Consider the following 18,517-nt stretch of genomic DNA (forward strand, 5'->3'; position numbering starts at 1 on the left):
GTCATTTCTTACACCTTACTCTGTCCCCTCTTGAAGACTGACAGATTGCAGCCAGCAGCCAGCAGGCTGCTTGTCAGAACAAAATGTATCAGCTCATGAAGTCCTACAATAAAAAACCTTCTTCCCCATGAAAACTATTTACAGTGTCCTTTGTGGGCCATCCCACAAAGGGTGGGGACACCTAGGGGCAGAGTCAGGGGGCAGATGTCCAGCACCCTGGTCTCTGAATGTTCCCCCATGGGTGTGGACACTGTGGCAAGTGTGACAGGTGGGGGGTTTGCCCCAGGGTGACTGCAGCTGCTGGTCTCCCAGCATAGGTTGCTCCCCCTCCAGCAGCTGGTGTTCAGGGCCTGAAGGGCCAGTATGCAGTCCTGGTCGCACTGCAGGCAGCTCTGGCTCCATGCCCAGGTGCAGCTGGGGCAGGTAATGGGTCTGGGCCCAGGTGGCACCGGAACCAGGGGGCCCAAGGCAGGGGTTCCTGGCTTCTAAAGATAGTGCTGGACCTCTTTCCAGGCCCAGATGAGGGCCTGCTGCTGGGTGGCAGGTGGCTGCCAGGGGGTAGGTGGGGCTAAAGTCAGGAGCCAGGCAGCAGGTTACACAAACGCAACCACCAGGGCCAAAACAGTGTCCAGCACCTGGCAGTTGTTGTCTGTGGCCTGCACTGCCTCGGCCAGGATGGCATTCTGCTCCTGCAGGAGGTCCAGCCTCTTGTGCTCTAGGGCCAGGAGCTGTGTCCAGAACTCCCAATCTGCCCCATCCCACAGCAGGTGCTGTCTTCCATTGGCCAGGCCTGTAAGTCCTCCAGCCAGTCTTCTGATGCCACCACAGCTGCTGCAGGAGGATGGTACAGTCCTGCATCTGCCTCTGGTAGAGCCAGGGCATCTTCAGGGCCCCTGCTATGAGTGGTGTGACCCTGAGACTGCATCCCAGCTGCCAGGGAGAGCCTTTTCCCCACATGCAGTTGCAGGACCTGAAGCTGTTTGAGAGAGTTTGCAATATTTGTCATATAAGATGCTCTGTACCAGGAGCTGTGTGCTGCCTGGCCTCAAATCAGGGGTCAAGTGTGCATGGGTAACCAGGGATCATTGTAAGTTGGCTGGGCAGGCCAAGGCCAAGGCCCAGGTGGCTGCCAGCCAAGGCCCCTGTACCCACCCACTCCCCTGTGGCTAGCAGGTCCCTAGGTGCTGGCCTCAGGCAGCCTGCCTCCCCTGCCCCATTCCTAGGCCAGGACAAGCCAGGCTTCTGGCAGCACCTGCTGTAGTGGCTCCAGACCCTACTCCTCCCCTCCTTCTGCAAGCCAGCTGCTGTCCTGTACTGCCACCCACCCATGGCACCTGGGCTCAGGGGGTGTGGGACTCCCAGACAACTGGAATGAGGAACTGCCTCTCCGCAGGGGGCTTCTCTGGGGAGGTGCCCCAGGGCCAGCCCCCCAGCGCACCAGTACTGATCCTGAAGCATGCCCCTGCTGCACATGTCCCAGGCAGTGTGTAGGGAGCTGTTTGTGCAGACTGACCAACCCAGTATGCCCTTCTGCTGCTGATGGCCATGCCGCCCTGGGTGCATCTGTATACCTGGTATGGGACCCTGAGATACGATGGCATAGGGGGCAAGCTCGGGTTGCCTGCAACCTCTGCTGCCACTTTAAGGACTACCTGTGGCTGCAGTACACATCTGTTCCCCGCAACTGAGGAAGCCATCACCCCTGGCATCAGTGCATTCCTCAGTGTGTGAGAGGCTCATGCCCACCTAGCTGCCTGACTAGCTGCAGGGGCACAAGCTGCTCAATAAGGTTCAATGCATGCTGTATGGGTGGGGGGAACACAGGGCAAAGGGAGTGTGGGCAGGTCAGGCAGGAAGTAGGAGCACGGCAGGGTAGGGGCAGAGGTGGAAGCATGGAGGGCCCTCCCTGCAATGCAGACCTTACCACATGGCCAGGGCTGATGTGGCTGGTGGGTCTTCTCATTCCTGTATGTCGGTGACAGCATACAGTTCCAACTAGTGTCCTGAGATGGTGGGGCATGGTGTGCAGGTGCCTGGCTGGGCTCGCCCCTGGGAAGGAGCTGGCACTGCTGGTGGTGTCATGTCTGGCCACGCCTAGTGGCTGGGACTGGGGCTACAGAGCTGGCGAGGCAGGCATTGGCCAGAGCTCCCTGACCTGCTTGTAGATACTACAGCTGGGGATCTCAAGAAAATGGGCCACTGGACACCCAAGGGGCCCTCTTCTGGTGACATCACTGGAGGTGCCAAGCTGGGACAGCGGCTTGGGCAGGCTGCCCATACTGCTGTAGGCAGCACACCTGTGTCCTGGGTCTTGGGTCCTGAAGCACAAAGATGGCATCTAGTTGCTGCATGAAGGGCATGGACTTACAGTCACTGCCAGACAGTCATGGTGACCCACTGTGGCCACAAGGCTTTGACCTTTATGCAGCATTGCTGTCATGCTCGGTTGTTCCCACACTCCTGTATCCAGCCTGACAGTACCTCATAGATATGGGCATTATAGCGCCTGCCCCACTCAAACTGGCCATGCATCTCCATCTTGCCCCACAGCACAACAATGTCACCAGTCTCCTCCTTGGACCAGTTGGGGCCCCAAGTGGAGGGCACAGATATGGGCACGGGTGTGGGCAGGGGTCTGGGCAAGGAGGATGCTATCTGGGATCCCACACCAGGTCTCTGAGTCCACACACGGCTGTCCCAGTGCTTCTGGACCTAGGCAGCTGCCTGCAACCCCTAGCACAGGGGCACAGCATGGGACTGTCAGCTGCATAGCAGAGGCAATGGCCCACACCTTCGGACACAGCTCCTTGGCCCCCTAGTGGCAAGGCCAACTGGGGAGCAAGTCTACACATTCATTATAGCTCAGTAACTAATTCTGCAGAAATTTGGTATCTAGATTTGCAGGTAGCAAATCTGTGCACTATTAAGGGATTTTACTGTCCAGTGAGCATGTGCATGTACAGATGCATGCACTTACTGCACAGTAAACTAAAGCTACTGCGCATTGAGGCATCTTGTGTAAATGCAGCCAGTGATTCTCAGAAGTGCTTGCTAAGTCAGTTTGTATTCTTTAGAGGGACATTTTGCTGATCCACTAGCAAAACAAATTTGTACAAACAGTACAAAGATTACTGGAGGGCTGAACTTTCATCCCCCCGCATTACTTATTCACTCCAGAAAACGGTGGCTGTTCTGTTGTATCCTGTTTGCAAGCCGCTTTGCAATCTTTTCTGGTGCTGTTTATTCTTGGATCCCAAGGTAAGTTCGTTTTGCCAGTGTGTGAGAGAAGAGTGAGGTCTGTTCCTGGGTTATACGTGCTTCCTGTTTCTTCTGCTAAGAAAGAATTTGGTTTGTTATTTATGCTTGATGACTTTGGCCTTGTTCACACTAGAAAAATGAGAGACCTTGATATTTAGTGATGTAGTTCTTGTAGGATCCACAATGCAGATGTATAGATAAGGTTCAGGACATTTATACTGCTGCACTATCTTATCTATCTATCCCCTTTTGGAAACTGGGTTGAGTGCTTTTGTGTGCATCATTTGTGTTTTTCTCTGGGTCTGGATCACATGCAGCCATCAGGTGGCTGCATCTGCCCTCCAGTGACCACCCCATGGTGATTTGAGATGCTGGTCCCAATTACACATGCCCATCCTACTACCACACTGATGTAAGAGGAACAATGGAAACATTCTGCCCTGAGCATTTTCAGAAAAATTAGATCGCATCCCTCTACCAAGAGTTCTCATTCTGTTTTCCCCAGACCAATACAGCTACAACCTGGACACCTGACAGATTGTATGCAAGACATTTGTTCCTAGTTTCAAGAAGCTGTGTTTTCATCTGAACTAAAAAATCTCTGTTTTAACTAGGCCTAACCAAATCATTACTAACAGACATTTTATTAGACAGATTTTACCTCTTTTTCTGCTTTGTGTACTGCTTGAGAGCAGTCAATTTCTTTTGAGCATATAATCATTATTTGGTAAATCATTTCTGGGCATAACTCTTCGTCCTGTGGTTGCTCTAAAGCCTGTGACTGCATGTACTTAACATTCTGCAGCCTTGCTACTTTGGCTTGGCACATGTGGCATACAGTATTATTTCTGTTCCCTGGCTGGATTAGGATAATTGTTAGAACCAGTATTCAGTGTAAATACTTGAAACTAAAAAATCAAAATTTGGTCTATGCCAATGCTTTATGATTTTTTCCTTTTCTTCGTTTTACATTTGCCTCCCAAGTACATTCACTTGCTACAAGATTCCCAGAGATCTAAGACCAAATGGCTGGTAATTTTTACAAAACTAAAATAAATATTCCTGGAAAATATATGTGCTTCCTTTGCTCTCAACTCAACAAAGAACCTGAACTTCCAGGAACTGTACCTAGCTATTCAATGCATTTCTTCTGGACTAGAGGGTGTCCAGGTCCAGGGGGTATATATGCCCCTTTCAGGACTTTCTCAGCCAAATTCAAATGTGGTGCACATCAATGAGTATCATTTGGAGAAGGAGTAGAGGGGCACATGGGGAAATGAATGAGCAGCAGCATGTAGGAAAAAGGGATAGGGTTTTTTATGCCATTGCTCAGGCTCTTGTTGAGTCCTTTTTCCTGACACATCTTCACTCTCTCCCTTTAGCTATAATAACTAATGCCATCTTCTGGTAGTAATGTGTAACATAGCTCTGTGTTTATGTTATCTCTGGATAGGCCCATACTTAGTTTTGTAATGTTCTTCCAGGTGGCCAAGTCCTTGGAGAAAACCAGAAGAACAGTGAAGTTCTGAAGCAGCCGTCCAGCGCAGTAATAGGGACAGACAAACCTAGCTTAGTGTTTGATTGAGTTTGATCAGTTCATGACTAGGATTGTGTGAGAGGGTTACCTATGATAACAGGGGACTGCAGCTCATAACCTAGAAAGCTGCTTCTAGCGAGATGTTGCTGACGCAGAAAAAAGGCATAAGTGGAGAGATTATAAAACATAGGCTGCATTCCGACTCCTGGCCACATCAGTCGGTTGTCTGTAGCCCTAGGGCAGAAGATCAATGGCCTGAGGTCAAGTGAAATAATCATTAACACTGAATAATCTCAGACTGGTAAAGCAGTAGGTAAGGTTAGAAAATATTCTAACTCTACTCATATACTTAGATTACATACCAAATGTTCCTTCTTTTGCAGTCCTTTAATCTTTAATTAGAGCCAGGGGAAGGGGCTGTATTCAGATAGACCTGAAGCCAGAATTAAGCCCTCTGGACTTGATGCTGTGACCAACATCAAAGAAAGTAGTTCAAGTTGCCTGTGAAATGTTTCCTTTTACATGTGTATGATTACATGAAAAAATATATTAAAGAACATTAAGGTAACAAAATCAAGAATGTCAGATTGAGAGTTATCTGTGCATTTTATTTTGATAGGAAAACTAAATTCTGGCATTTCCTGACTTTTGAGTGCATGACATTAACATTTAAGTGTGGAGCTTTTATGTAATTTCCTATTATTTAAAAAAATGGAAATAGGAAAATTGGAAATTTTATTTAGTCAGCTCATGCTGACTGCCAGATGGAACAGCAACAGGGTTGGGACCCTTGGATTCACATCATAGAGGACAGCAGTCAGCTTTCTAGGGCAGGCAACTTTCCTTGATCAGTCTCTGTGGAGAAGATTGAGCTGTAACTCCTTTGGAGGCAAGTAGTACAGCAGTGTTCCCTCTAATCTGCATGGCATGCACAGCCGCGCAGGTGTGCTCAAGCTGTGCTGCCAGGCATGCCTGCACACACCACACAGCTTAGAGGGAATGCTGGAGTACAGTGCTGTTGATCCAAGACTGACACTAAATTAAACTGAAGTGGATAGAGAAGGGAATGCTGAGAGAGTTCAGGAATATGGTTTCTGTTTTGTGCTTGATGGATTTTCCTTCTCCTCTAAGTCCCTGTAGCTTTCCTCTGAAATGCCAATGATATGCCTGTCGGACTTTGAAGATTACGCTAAGCAGTACCTACCCAAGACCACTTGGGATTTTTTTGCAGCTGGAGCGGATGAGTGTTGCACCCGAGAAGACAATATCTTGGCATATAAAAGGTATAAAGCAGTCTTCTTCTTTGAGCCAAAAAGTTATACTTTTCCGGTACCTAGCAACACCTGTCCTCTCTAGCATGACCCAAAGCAAATGCACCTTTCTGTATAACTGATTGTACCCACCACTGAGATAGCACCCAGCAGGTGAAGGCAGGTACTATAGACTAGAGGTGACACAAAGGAATAGTGTACAGCATGGGAGTGAAAGCAAGCACCATACCATGTGGGTGGTGAGAAGACTGGTGTGAGTAGATGTAATAAGGTGTGGGGTGATTGGGAGTATGAGCTGGACAACATGGAGCATGAGTGTGAGCATTCTGGAATTTGGGGACAGAGTGCATGGGTAATAGCAGCGATTACAGATTACAGGCTGATAAAGGGGAACAGAGTAGCTTTAGGCTGGGTTATATGGGGGCAGAAAGGTGGGGTGGAACAGTAAATAGCAGGAGTGGGGCATCTAAGTGGGATTTAGGGGAAAGATGATGGGTAGTACAAGGCCAAATGGGGTGAGGCTTGGAGGTAGGTGGTAGAGTCTGTAAGGATGGTTGGACTGGGCAGTGAAGGCAAGCTGCTAGGGAGGGATGAAATTCTCATATGGAAGTTCTCCAAGAACCACTGCCCCTAGATTATTCTTCTTGAGTCAAATGACTGTATCACAACCTTCTTCCAGGTGACATTACAACCAGGAAAGCCAGGAAGCTACCCTATTGACAGGTATATCATCTTTGCTTTCTGACAGAATCCGTTTTCGGCCACGCATGCTGCGTGGTATGTCTGTTATAGACACAAAGACAACACTTCTAGGGACTGAAATCAGCTTCCCTGTAGGGATTGCTCCCACCAGCTTCCATCAACTGGCTTGGCCAGACGGAGAGAAAAGCACAGCCAGAGGTAGGTAACAAATTCATTACTATCAACCAAAGGAAGATGCATTAAAAACCTAAGGGAAACCTCCATCCACTGTCATGGTATTTTATGCATGGAAGTGTTTATGGGGCAAATTCTTTTCTCACCCTCTGAGCCCATTCCTGGGTGTTCTGGTGGCACAAGCAGCTGGGAAGGCAGAATTGGCCACAGTGTTCCAGTTATTACTGACAACCTTAATAGCCTTTTGGGGACTTGCAACTGAGCTGCTCTGTCTTGTGCCAGGGACCGATTTGGTACTCAGCTGTTTGTATGATCTAGAGGAGGGGTAGAGAGTGGAAACACTTACCCTGTCTGGCCTTTGCAGTGAACATGGAGACCAATGTGCCATCTTTAAAAGTCAATTTCCAAATGCTGTGAGACTGAATCATGGGCAGAGCTAGGATTTTGAAAAGGGGGCTGAGAATAGTTTGCATCATTGCATCTAACACAATACTTTTTACTCCAGTTAAAAGAAACTAGAAGCTGTACTAATATACTATGCACCTATAATTATACTATTCCATTTCAGATGAAAGCAAAAACAAATATAACTCTATTGGAATGTGAACTGATTTTCTATATTATATATTAAGTATAAAAACACAACTAACTAGGAAAATATTAATCAAGTCATTAACATTAAATGTACATCTGTTACTCAGATCTATAAAACAAAATGTAACTTTCTTGAGCATCTTGACAATGTATCCAACTTTTCACTAACAGTTATTTCCACATCTGAGTTAATGTTCAACATGGCTAGTCCATTAAGATACTCTTCATCCATTGTGAAACAAGCCAGGTTTAAGTCTCTGGTAACCATGGGTGCCAGAGGAAGAGCAAACTTCATGCTCCACCCTTCCACAGCCCCTGTGCTGACTGCTCTGAGCATTGTGGTTTGCTGTGGGTGCATAGACACAAAGCTGACATTTTCAGCCTGGCTTATCCCACTGCTTCTCACACGCACCCAGGGGTAGTGAGGGAAGCTACAGAACCAGGTGGCTTTGGAACCTGGTATGTGAATCCCCAAAGGAAGTGCTGTGGCAGTAGAGGCTGCACTTGGTTCCCCAGGTACAGACAGGGGACTGGGAGGGAGCCCCCCATATTGAGGGTTGCAAATTGCTACCTTATCCTCTTTAAATCTCTCCACCTGCCCCTCCCCCTGGTTTTCCTTTTACCACCTCCCTTCTTTCTCACTCCTCTCCTGCTCTGAAGCAATCGAGGCCATGCTACACTGCTGGGGGCTCTGGCCACAGCAGGCCCTGAGCAGCCCATGGCTACTGCTGCTGCAGGGATGTGTGTAGAGGCTGAGACCCAGCGGGGAGTGCATGAGGCCCTGTGGGAGGGGCATGTGGGCCCCGTGGGGGCACATGTGCTGTGCAAAGAGGTTGTATATGCCCTGTGGGGGGAGCTGTGACCCTGTGGGAGGAAGCTGTGGGCCCTGTGGGGCAGGGGGAAGGTTAGTCTGTGTGCTGTGCAGGGGGGGCTGCACCCTATGGGGAGGCAGGGGGTCTGCCCTTCCTTAGCATCCCCACCCACACAGTTCCCACACCCCAAGCCACCCCCACACAACCCTCACCCACATACACAGCCACAAACCCCCACACAAGCCCCATACCTCACAAACCTCACCCTCACAAATCCTACAGCCACCCACAAACTCCCCCAATCCCCCCCAAGTTGCTTTCTATTTGTAAATATAGCAATATAACATTGCACAATATTGCCCAAATATATCAATAAAACATTGCCCTCTCTCTATATAGTAGTGTTTCATTTTAATAGTGGAAGGACACTATTTTGGGTATTTTAATGAGAGAATCTGGGTTTCTTATTACAGAATTTGCAATTCATAAACAAGAAACACCAGAATCTCTGCAGGTGGTGAGACCCATGCAGAGGAGCCTGTCCAGGGCCAGCACTGAGGACCCAGCTGAAGGGCAGACAAGATGGCTGACCTCTTGGCCATTTGGGGTCAAAAGGACACACTTTGACAGTTCAAAGTGGACCACTGCAAGGAGCACATCATCTGAGCGCTAGCTGCCCAGATGGCAGAGTGGGAGCACCCCAGCTGGGTCTGGCAGGGGTACAGCACAGGTTTTTTTATACTGCTGGGGCCAGCACAAGTGCTGGCCCCAGCCTCTCTCTCCCCCTGACTGCAGATCTGGGAGGAGCTCGGCAGGGTTATTTTGCCCCAACTAGCACAACTTGCCCCATGCCAAAGTGCATATCCAGGCACATGCCGTGAGGCAAAAATCCTTGGCTCAAATTTGTGCTGCTCCTATCTGAGCTGCTACAAGTGCACATGCCTGCACACCACATGTGTGGATGTGCCCTGGGAATGGAACACTTTTGCGCTGGCATCAGCACAGCAGCCTGGTCCCTCCTTGCATCAAGCTATTATTTTCACAGCTTGCTTCCTCTTCTTTTTGCTTACTCTTCTGAAAGCTTTTAATGCTCTCAGTGGGACCCTCCTTACCCAAATGTCACACAGCTGGGCTTTGTTAGCAGGACTGACTCCCCCTCCTCAAAATGACTGATCACCTCATTACAGAACTGTCATTCATCAGGTCCTAGATTATCAGAACTAAGTGGGACCCACTCGAATTAGGAGGAAACAGGTTTAAAACTAATAAGAGAAAGTACATAGTTAATTTGTGGAACTTATCACCACAGGAGTCTGTAAGGGTAGATAGTACAGCGAAGTTCAAAAATGGACTAGACAAATTCATGGATGATAGATCCATTAATAGATATGAAATACAGCAGTCAAGGATCTATTGTCTTTCATCTCTGAACCAATAATGGTAGATGCCAGGGAGGTATGAAAGGGGACAACTCACTCTAGATAGACCCTGTTCATTTGCTCTTCCTCTAAAGCATCCACTGTTAGAGACAAGTAACTGGGCTAGATGGACTGTTGGTCTGACCAGGCATGACACATCTTACGTCTTATGGTTGAATTTTGACATTTATAGTGCTTGATTCATATTAACCAGATGGTACGATACCTTAGTGTCTTATACTAAAAATACGAATCCATACATATCTTTATAGGAGTATGAAAGATGCTGAGACATTAGCTGTGTTTTATCATTACACCTGTGTACAGACCCATAGTACATCATGCTGAGTTTTTTAACCATCTTCTATAGCGGCTGCATCCATGAACACCTGCTATATAACCAGCACATATTCCACCTGCACTGTGGAGGAGATCGCTGCAGCTGCACCCCGGGGCTTCCGTTGGTTCCAGCTCTATATTCACCGCAACAGGGCACTCACAGCACAGCTGGTACAACGGGTGGAGGCCCTGGGTTTCCAAGGCCTAGTGTTTACTGCTGATCTGCCCTACACTGGCAAGAGACGAGTTGACATCCACAACAACTTCCAGCTCCCTCCACACATGAAAGTGAAGAACTTTGAAGGAAACTTTGAGGTCTGTAAAGTGACCCGATCACTTTTAACAGAGATAGAAATATATTATGTGTATGTGAGAAAGAGAGGTTACAAATGTAGATACCCCTGGATTACAGCATATAACCACATAGCTAGGGCAGTGGTTGCTACCTTCTGGGGCAGAAGGTAGAACAGGATGACACCTTAGAGACTAACTGGTTCAGGGACTGGTTCAAAGACCATGAGTTTTTGTTGGCAACAGCAAACTTCCTCACATGCATAGTATATGAAAGTGCATGCCTCTCTGAACCAATTAGTCTCCAAGGTGCTGTCTTGCCCTACTTTCTGCTTGACTTCATACTAACACAGCTAACCACCTAACTTTTTGGGTTAACTCTCACTATTTATCAAGCTTAGGAATGGCCTAAACTCAGAAATATCATAGTTACATTTGTTTCATTGACAGGCTATGAGATTTTTACTGAAACATTTATGCCAACAAAGCCCTGGCAGAGTTGCCATTATGCAGGCAAAAAGGTACCATACAAACTTAATTAAAGGAGTGCATTTTTTGTGCATGAATAAGCCTAAAGGCCTCTGTATGTACCAGCCAGTGTGTGCCATCCTCCAGCTCTGTGCTTGTGCCAGTAGTGCTTGGGTTGCCCAGACTTCTGGCCTCACCATCACAAAATGGCCATGTTCCACTGTGGGTTTTGTCATTCACAGCTGAATAGCATGAGAATTGTGCTGTCTTTTAAATCATTTTTCTAACAACTATCTTGTAGGAGAGGACTGAAAATTGGCAGGAAGATAGGGTCAAATTCATAAAAATGTTTTGGCATCCAACTCTCATTGATAGTAATGGGGGTTTGGTGCCGAAATGCCTTTGCAAATTTGGCTCAGTTCCTGGGTCAGATATTTCCCTTCCACTGGTCTTCTGGAAAGCTTTTTTTGTTTTGTTTAAAAATCCTACTCTGAATATGAACAATAATAGTTTAGCAACTCTCCCCCACTTCCCATTAGTAGCACATTTGCAGCTCTAGCAATATTGCATGATGTGTCAAGGCACTTTAACCTTGCATCCAGGTAGAAAAACACCCCTTTGGGCTGAAAGGCAGAGGTGAGGGTCCATTGTGAGTAAAGAAGACTAAACAAACCAAAGTTGACTCCAGGATGTGTGTAGCAGCCTTCCCTTCCGTCTTTGGTCTCTGTTACGATCACCTTTTGTACTTAAATGTAACAAATAGTAAGGTTGCATTTGCTTGACCTCCCTTGACCAGGATAGTCCATAACCCAGTCTAGCAAGGACAAGCAGCCTTGTACAGAAAAAATGATGGCTTTGAAAACCTGATCTTTAGCTATGTCATATCCTGGCAGCCCCTCCTGCCAGCACTATCGCTGTGAAACCTCAACCTGATTTCCAGAGATTCTTATTTCCAGAACTACTCCCTGTCAGAATTATTGTTCCCAGTGATATACACTTTACAAAACCAGTTAATGGAATAGTTATCAAAGCTTATTAACATCCTCTCTGATAGGAAAAGAATGTGAGGGTGTGTTACATTATTGAAGTCTGTAATGGAAGTTCCTTCCTTCTGTCCCATGGTTGCAGGAAAACATATGTACTGAGTATGGACTGCCCCCTAACTTCATAGATCCTTCTATAAACTGGAATGACATCTATTGGCTGAAGAGTTTGACTCGTTTGCCCATCATTGTCAAAGGAATTTTGACCAGAGAAGATGCAGATTTGGCTGTGAGACATGGAGTTCAGGGCATTATTGTGTCAAATCACGGTGGAAGGCAACTAGATGGAGGACCTGCCACTGTAAGTGTCTTATGCATACATAGATTGCATAGGTGACAGAGTGCAAAAGTTGACACAGGCAACTATGGTGTCCGGGCGTGTGTGCCTGCAGATGGTAGGTGTGTTTACATGGCAGGAACCCCAGTTTCTGTAGACGTGTCTGAGTTACCTTGGGTCTTGGCATCATGGAGCACAGTGCAGCCTAAATAATTCTTGGGTGGCTGTTGAACCCCAAGCTGGGTTCTGTGATCTCGCAGCTACTGTGCTACCTGGGATTTACATCAGCTACTACCCCATTTTTTTACTACTGAAATTTTCACAATGTTTCAATCTTTTATTATTTTTTATTTACAAATTAAATGATTTTTCTTTTAAAACTTGAAATTTATTGAAAATATTTCACACCATATGACTGTACATCATTTGCACTTGAAAATGGGCTGAACTAGGTGCAAGTGGGATCTTCTTTTTAATCTAGAACTTTATTAGTGGCACATTTTGCAGTAGTATAACTATGGGTGTTGACAGGGACACTTGTTTTGAGCACTGATGTTAAGGAGATACAAGAATAGCAGAAGCCATGGCAGCAAACATGACCACCATTTCTCCCACTCCAGCCACCACTGCTGCCCAGGAAGCAGAAGTTGTTTCTTGCACTTCTAACATTTTGTGTTATGAGGTATGCTGATAAATATTGATTTGACAGTATATTCAGTTACCAGAGTGTTACACATGTTTATCTGTGTAATTCCTCCTTCTCTTCCTCTATCTTTCTTAATTCAGTTTGAGCTCAATGTGAACATGTTTACTTCTTTGCAGATTGATGCTTTGGTTGAAGTTGTGGACATAGTGCAAGACAAAGTTGAAGTTTATGTAGATGGTGGAATACGGACAGGAAGTGATGTTTTAAAGGCACTAGCACTAGGAGCAAAATGTGTCTTCATTGGAAGGCCAGTCTTATGGGGTCTGACCTACAAGGTAAATCTGAGAACACAGAATTTGTATGCGAACTCTCGCACAGAGGGCAATATGCTTTGTAGGAACCTTTTCCTACCTCCACCCCACTGTCTAATTCAATTAAAAAATTTTTTTTCAAAATTCCTGTTTTTATTTTTTCAAACCCCCCACACTTCCATTAAAACAGATATTTTAATCAGAAATGCCTCTTTTGGCACAAAGCCATTTTTAATCAAAATCCTTTCAATGGAAAATTCTTGAACACTCTAGCTACTGACAATGAAGATATTGCAGGCAACATGTGCTCATGCTGAATAAATGATTCCAGCTTACTGGACAGTTTGTCATTGCCACCAAACTGACTTTATCATGAGTCAAATTACTTATGGACTCCTGGAATCGTATGATGATTGAGAATTACAGGTTTCATAAATGTTTAAAAGTACATTTCCAGGTTTCCTTCATTACAGAGTAATTTCTGGATAATGTGAATCCCCAAGAATCCAAAACTAGAAAACAAATTTTAAAAAAATCCCACTTAAAAACCCCCCCACTAACAACAAAATGTAGCATGTTACCTGGTCACATGGAAGGGTGACAGTCCTGGCCCACAATTTTTGAACAACTGGATTGACAAAACTGGTGATAAATAAAAAGATCTCACTCAGATGTGAACCTGAACAGGTCCAGATACATTTAGAAGGCAGGATAGAGATGCACCTTTTAGACTAACTGAGTCTAAGCTTATTCAGAGATGAATAAGCTTCCATGAGCTAGAGTTCACTTCAACAGATGCTATGAAAGGATGTGCACAGAACAGGCTATCAAATAGGAGTGACCAACTTGAATACAGAAGACAGGGAAAGGATGGAGGGAAGGAGTGAGCAGGGTGGGGAGTGGGGGCAGAGCTGAGAGAAACAAACAAATAATAAACCCATGGGAACAAAGGATTAACAAGAACTAATCCAGAAAATGGAATAAGAATCCATAGTTCCTGGTTAAACCATACTTAACACAATCCAGTCTGTGGATGATTTCTTGTTCTGCAAGAAATTGATTTGTATGACCTGATGATAGATCTGTGTCCCCTTATTCTTTCACAAAGGGATTGCCCCTCTGTCCAATACAGAGGTAAACTTAATGGTTTTTAAAATAGCTTAGTAACAGACAATATGCACTTTTGGTAAGGATCCCTTGCAGAGTATGTCCAGGGTCATTTTCTTGAAAAAGTGTTTTTGGTCCCCTGCTAAAATATAGAATGATAATTTGGACAAGACTTAGAACAATGCATTTCCTGTAGGTAGGCAAATGTCCAGATATTTCATATTCAGCTTTGATGACTATAGTCCACTGCTGGATTCAAGTGATTAAAATATGAGCCATGCACCCATGATCATGAGATTGACCTAAAAAAAAAAAAAAAAAAACACAGATTTTTTTAAATATAAATAAGTATGCATTATTTTATATCACTTCTATTTTTAGACTTTTAGCTCATGTTTTTAAGATGTTCTCTATGTCCATGAGGTATAGAAACATGTTTAAAATGAAACCTGAGATTCTCCAGCAAATTGATTCCCACAGCCAGGGCACCAGGTTATAAGGAACCTCATAACCTCAGAGTTGGCAGCAGTGCTCCTTTGAAAGAGAAAAATGTAAACTAAAGACAAAAAACTAAATATTTTCTCTAACATCTTTCTGTGACAAAAAACAACATAGAAATAGTAAGCTTATGCATTTTCCAGTTGGAAATTGGATTTTTCAGGTTATTAGCATCACTTTTACAGAAGAAAGGGCACAGTGAGCTATTTTTCCAAGGCTCAAATCTTTTAACTGAAAAAATACTCTACCTTCAAATATTTAAAATGCTTAAACCACATGAAGCACTAGATGCCTGCAAAGTTGGAATTTTTTTAACAAGCCCATTGGCAGAGGTAATCTGAAAGCCTAGCCAGAGGTAAGTGGGGGCCCATGGTGACAGGGGCTTAGCCCAGCTACAGGGAGGCAGCTGAGAGGAGCTGAGGAGGGACATGCCCCCCCCTCCTATTTGGCCCAGCCCCCCAGGGAGCCATGCAACCAGTGCCATCCAGCCCATGAAGCAGAGAAAGGGGAAAGGACCCCCCAGGCCCCACAAGAGTGGTGAAGGACTGGCAGGCCCTACTGAACATGCATGGAGTTTAAAATGGCCCACCAATGGCAGAAGCCACACTTGGCCTGTGGGTCCAGAGCAAGACACAGGTGGAAGCCCATTGCATACCCATGAGCCCCAGGACCCCCAATGACCCCCAGCCTAGCTAGAGGTAATTGAGGGCTCATGGTGGGAAGGACTTAGCCCAGCTGTGGAGACAGCTGAAAGGAGCTGAGGAGGGTCACGCCCCCCTCTCCCCAGCTCCTACTTCACTCAGCCCCCCAGGGAGCCACATGACTGGAGCCTCATGAACAGAATGCACAAAACAGACATGATTCTAGGCCCAGCATGCGAGTTAGCGTGGGAGCTTGTGCAGGAGGTTGCACAGAGCCCCAGACAAGGAGCCTCAAGGGAACGGTTGGCACAGTGGTAGCCTAACTAGTACTGACACAGTGGTGGGTGGGATGCATCACACCCCAAGGTTCCCTCCTGTGGCTGGACCCCCATCCCCGGGATGTCCAAGGCCTCCACCCAGCTGAAACCCATGGTTCCAGTCTCCATTCAGATGGAGCCCCTGGCTCTCAGCTGCAGGAGCTGCCTGGCATGACTCCAGGCACATGAGATCTGAGCACTGCAGCCTCCCCTTGTGAGGTTTGCTCCATATTGAAGTCTCTGAAATCCCAGATAGTGGAGCTCCAGACCACGGTGCAGAAGCTGCATGCCATTAGGGATGGCAAACAGGAGACTGACTCGTACTGCCAGGCCTTTCACTCCAGGACAGAAGAGTGACCTAGGTTGCCTGCCAAGACCAGGGAGGCCAAGAGGCACTCCCATACTGTCCAGCCAAGGGGTTGGAGAAAGGTTGCCTCCAGCCCCAAGGCTCACTGTACCAGGGTCACCACCATGGATCTCTGCAACAGGTATGAACCTCTTGCAGTACCAGTAGAGCCTGCAGAGCTGCCAGCTACTGCAAGGAACAAAGAAACAACCAGCTATCATCCCCAAGATGAAAACACAAAGTGGTCATTGTGGGTGACTCCCAGAGGGGTACTGAGGGAGCAGTCTGTTCCCTGACCCCTTAGCCCAGGAGGTCTTCTGCCTCCCAGGAGCCCATATACAGGATGTGGCTGAGAGGACACCAAAGCTTAGTTGGTCCTCCAGCCCTATACGCCTTATCCATATGGGCACAAATTACATGACTCAGAGGAATCTAAGCTCATTGGTGGATGGGCAGAAAACCACCAGAGCAAGTTTACCAACAATCAACCACAAAACCAGCAGGTTAGGATGCTCAAGGGAACCCACCTCCTACCTCAGCCCAGGAACAGAGCTTCTCCATGAGTACAAGAAAGCCTAGGGCTTCCAATGGCACACTTACATGCCTGTACACAAATGTTAGGAGTTTGGTGAATAAATAGGAGGAACTGGTCCTTCTGCTAAACAAAAATGAGTACAAATCTCATAGGGATCACAGAGACCTGGTAGGACAACTCCTACGGCTGGAATACTAGTATAAATGGCTATACCCTGTGCAGGAGAGATCATGCTGAAAAAAGAGGGGCAGGGCTGTAGCTCTCTATGTGAAGGTGAGCTACCCAACCCTACAAAGCTGAGATTGGAACCCAAGAAGGATGACTGGAGACCCCTTGGGTTAGAATACGAGGGGAACATAGTGAGGGGGATACAATGGTAGGAGTCTACTACAGACCTCCAAACCAGGAACAAGGGCTTGACCATGAATTCACCAGCGAACTGGCCAAGGCTGCATGATCTTGGTACATGGTCATCATGGGAGACTTCAACTACCTAGACATCTCATGGGATGAGCACTTGCCCAAATCAGATCAGTCACAAAGCTTCTTTACATGTATGGATGAGCTCTACCTGTACCAGGAAATTTATGGACCGACAAGAGGCAAGGTGCTGCTGGACCTGGTACTGGCCAAAGGGAATGATCTAAATCAGTGACCTTAGAATCAAAAGGGAAGCTGGATGACAGTGACCATGAGTTGATCACTTTCACTATGCATTGCAAAGCTGACAAGTCAGCCAGCAATGCAGGAGTCCTTGACTTTAGGAAAGCTGACTTTCATAAGCTTAGGAGGCTTGTTTTTGAGGCTCTGATTTCACAGGGAGGGGAGCTCAGGATGAGTGGTTGCTTCTTAAGGAAGCGATCCTAGAAGCACAAGTGGAGTCCATCCCCACCTGTAGGAAATTTGGTAAAAGGGCTCAACACCCTCCTTCACTCAACAGGGAACTCATGGACCTCCTACATCTAAAAAGAGAGGCCTAGAATGGATTGAGGACATGAAACACCACTAAGGAGGAGTATACCGCACTGATCCACACCTGCAGGGAGTGAACTAGAAAAGCCAAGGCTGCAACTGAACTCTATGTGGCTACATGAATCACGGACAATAAAAAGTCCATCTTCAGATATATGGGGAGTCAAAAGAAAAACAAGGGCAATATTGGACCCATGCTACACCAGCTGGGGCAGCTGACTCCCAACACCCAGGAAAAAAAAAAAGACAACCTGATTAATGATTAATTAATCAGCCAAATCCGAGTGGGCGCAAAGCTTTCTCTCACACATGGATGACCTCCAATGCAGGAAGTCTACAGGCCAATGAGAGGTAAAGCGCTGCTCGACTTGGTGCTAGCAACCGGGGATGACCTAAAGTCAGCGAGCAAATGATTGAAGGGAAGCTGGAGGACAGTGACCATGAGCTAATCATGTTCACCCATCTGCCTTAAAGCTGGCAAGTCAGTCAGTAATACAGAAGTCCTCAACTTCAGGAAAGCTGACTTTGACAAGCTCAGGAGGCTTGTCAGTGAGGCCCTAAAAGGGCGACAACCCAAAAGGGGAGGGGAGTTCAGGATGAGTGGTTGCTCCTCAAGGGAGCAATCCTGGATGCACAAGCAAAGTCTATCCCATCTTGGAGGAAAGGCAGCAAAAGGGCACAGCAGACCCCTTGGCTCTCCAAGGAACTGGCAGACCTCCTGTCCTAAAACAAAGACCTACAAAAGGATGGAGGACAGGAACCACCACCAAGGAGGAATATTCTGCTCTGGTCTGGACCTGCAGAGAGCAAATCAGGAAAGCCAAGGCTGCAATGGAACTTCAGCTAGCTACAAATATCAAGGACAATCAAAAGTCCCTTTTTAGATATGTGGGGAGCTGGAGGAAAAAAAAATAATAATCAAAGGGCAACATTGGACCCCTGCTAAACCAGATGGGACAA

At 46.6% G+C, this 18,517-nt stretch overlaps 1 protein-coding gene across 4 annotated transcripts in view; it reads left to right on the plus strand.

Annotated features, from left to right (window-relative positions):
- The first annotated feature begins 3,145 nt into the window (after positions 1 to 3,145).
- The window catches only part of HAO2 (hydroxyacid oxidase 2), a 109,262-nt gene continuing 93,890 nt past the window's right edge, over positions 3,146 to 18,517 (plus strand). For 3 of the 4 annotated variants that reach the window (XM_019527321.1, XM_019527318.1, XM_019527320.1), the window contains exons 1-6: positions 3,148 to 3,258; positions 5,927 to 6,078; positions 6,815 to 6,966; positions 10,137 to 10,420; positions 11,993 to 12,208; positions 13,007 to 13,165. In XM_019527321.1, the coding sequence (XP_019382866.1) occupies positions 5,948 to 6,078; positions 6,815 to 6,966; positions 10,137 to 10,420; positions 11,993 to 12,208; positions 13,007 to 13,165 (942 nt within the window). In that variant the 5' untranslated portion in view covers positions 3,148 to 3,258; positions 5,927 to 5,947. Of the gene's footprint in view, positions 3,259 to 5,926; positions 6,079 to 6,814; positions 6,967 to 10,136; positions 10,421 to 11,989; positions 12,209 to 13,006; positions 13,166 to 18,517 lie in introns of all 4 variants that reach the window. The other variant, XM_019527319.1, reaches the window with a different exon arrangement.

This window comes from Gavialis gangeticus, unplaced genomic scaffold (assembly GCF_001723915.1).
Source record: "Gavialis gangeticus isolate Ggan-Ray unplaced genomic scaffold, GavGan_comp1, whole genome shotgun sequence".
NCBI lineage: Eukaryota > Metazoa > Chordata > Crocodylia > Gavialidae > Gavialis > Gavialis gangeticus.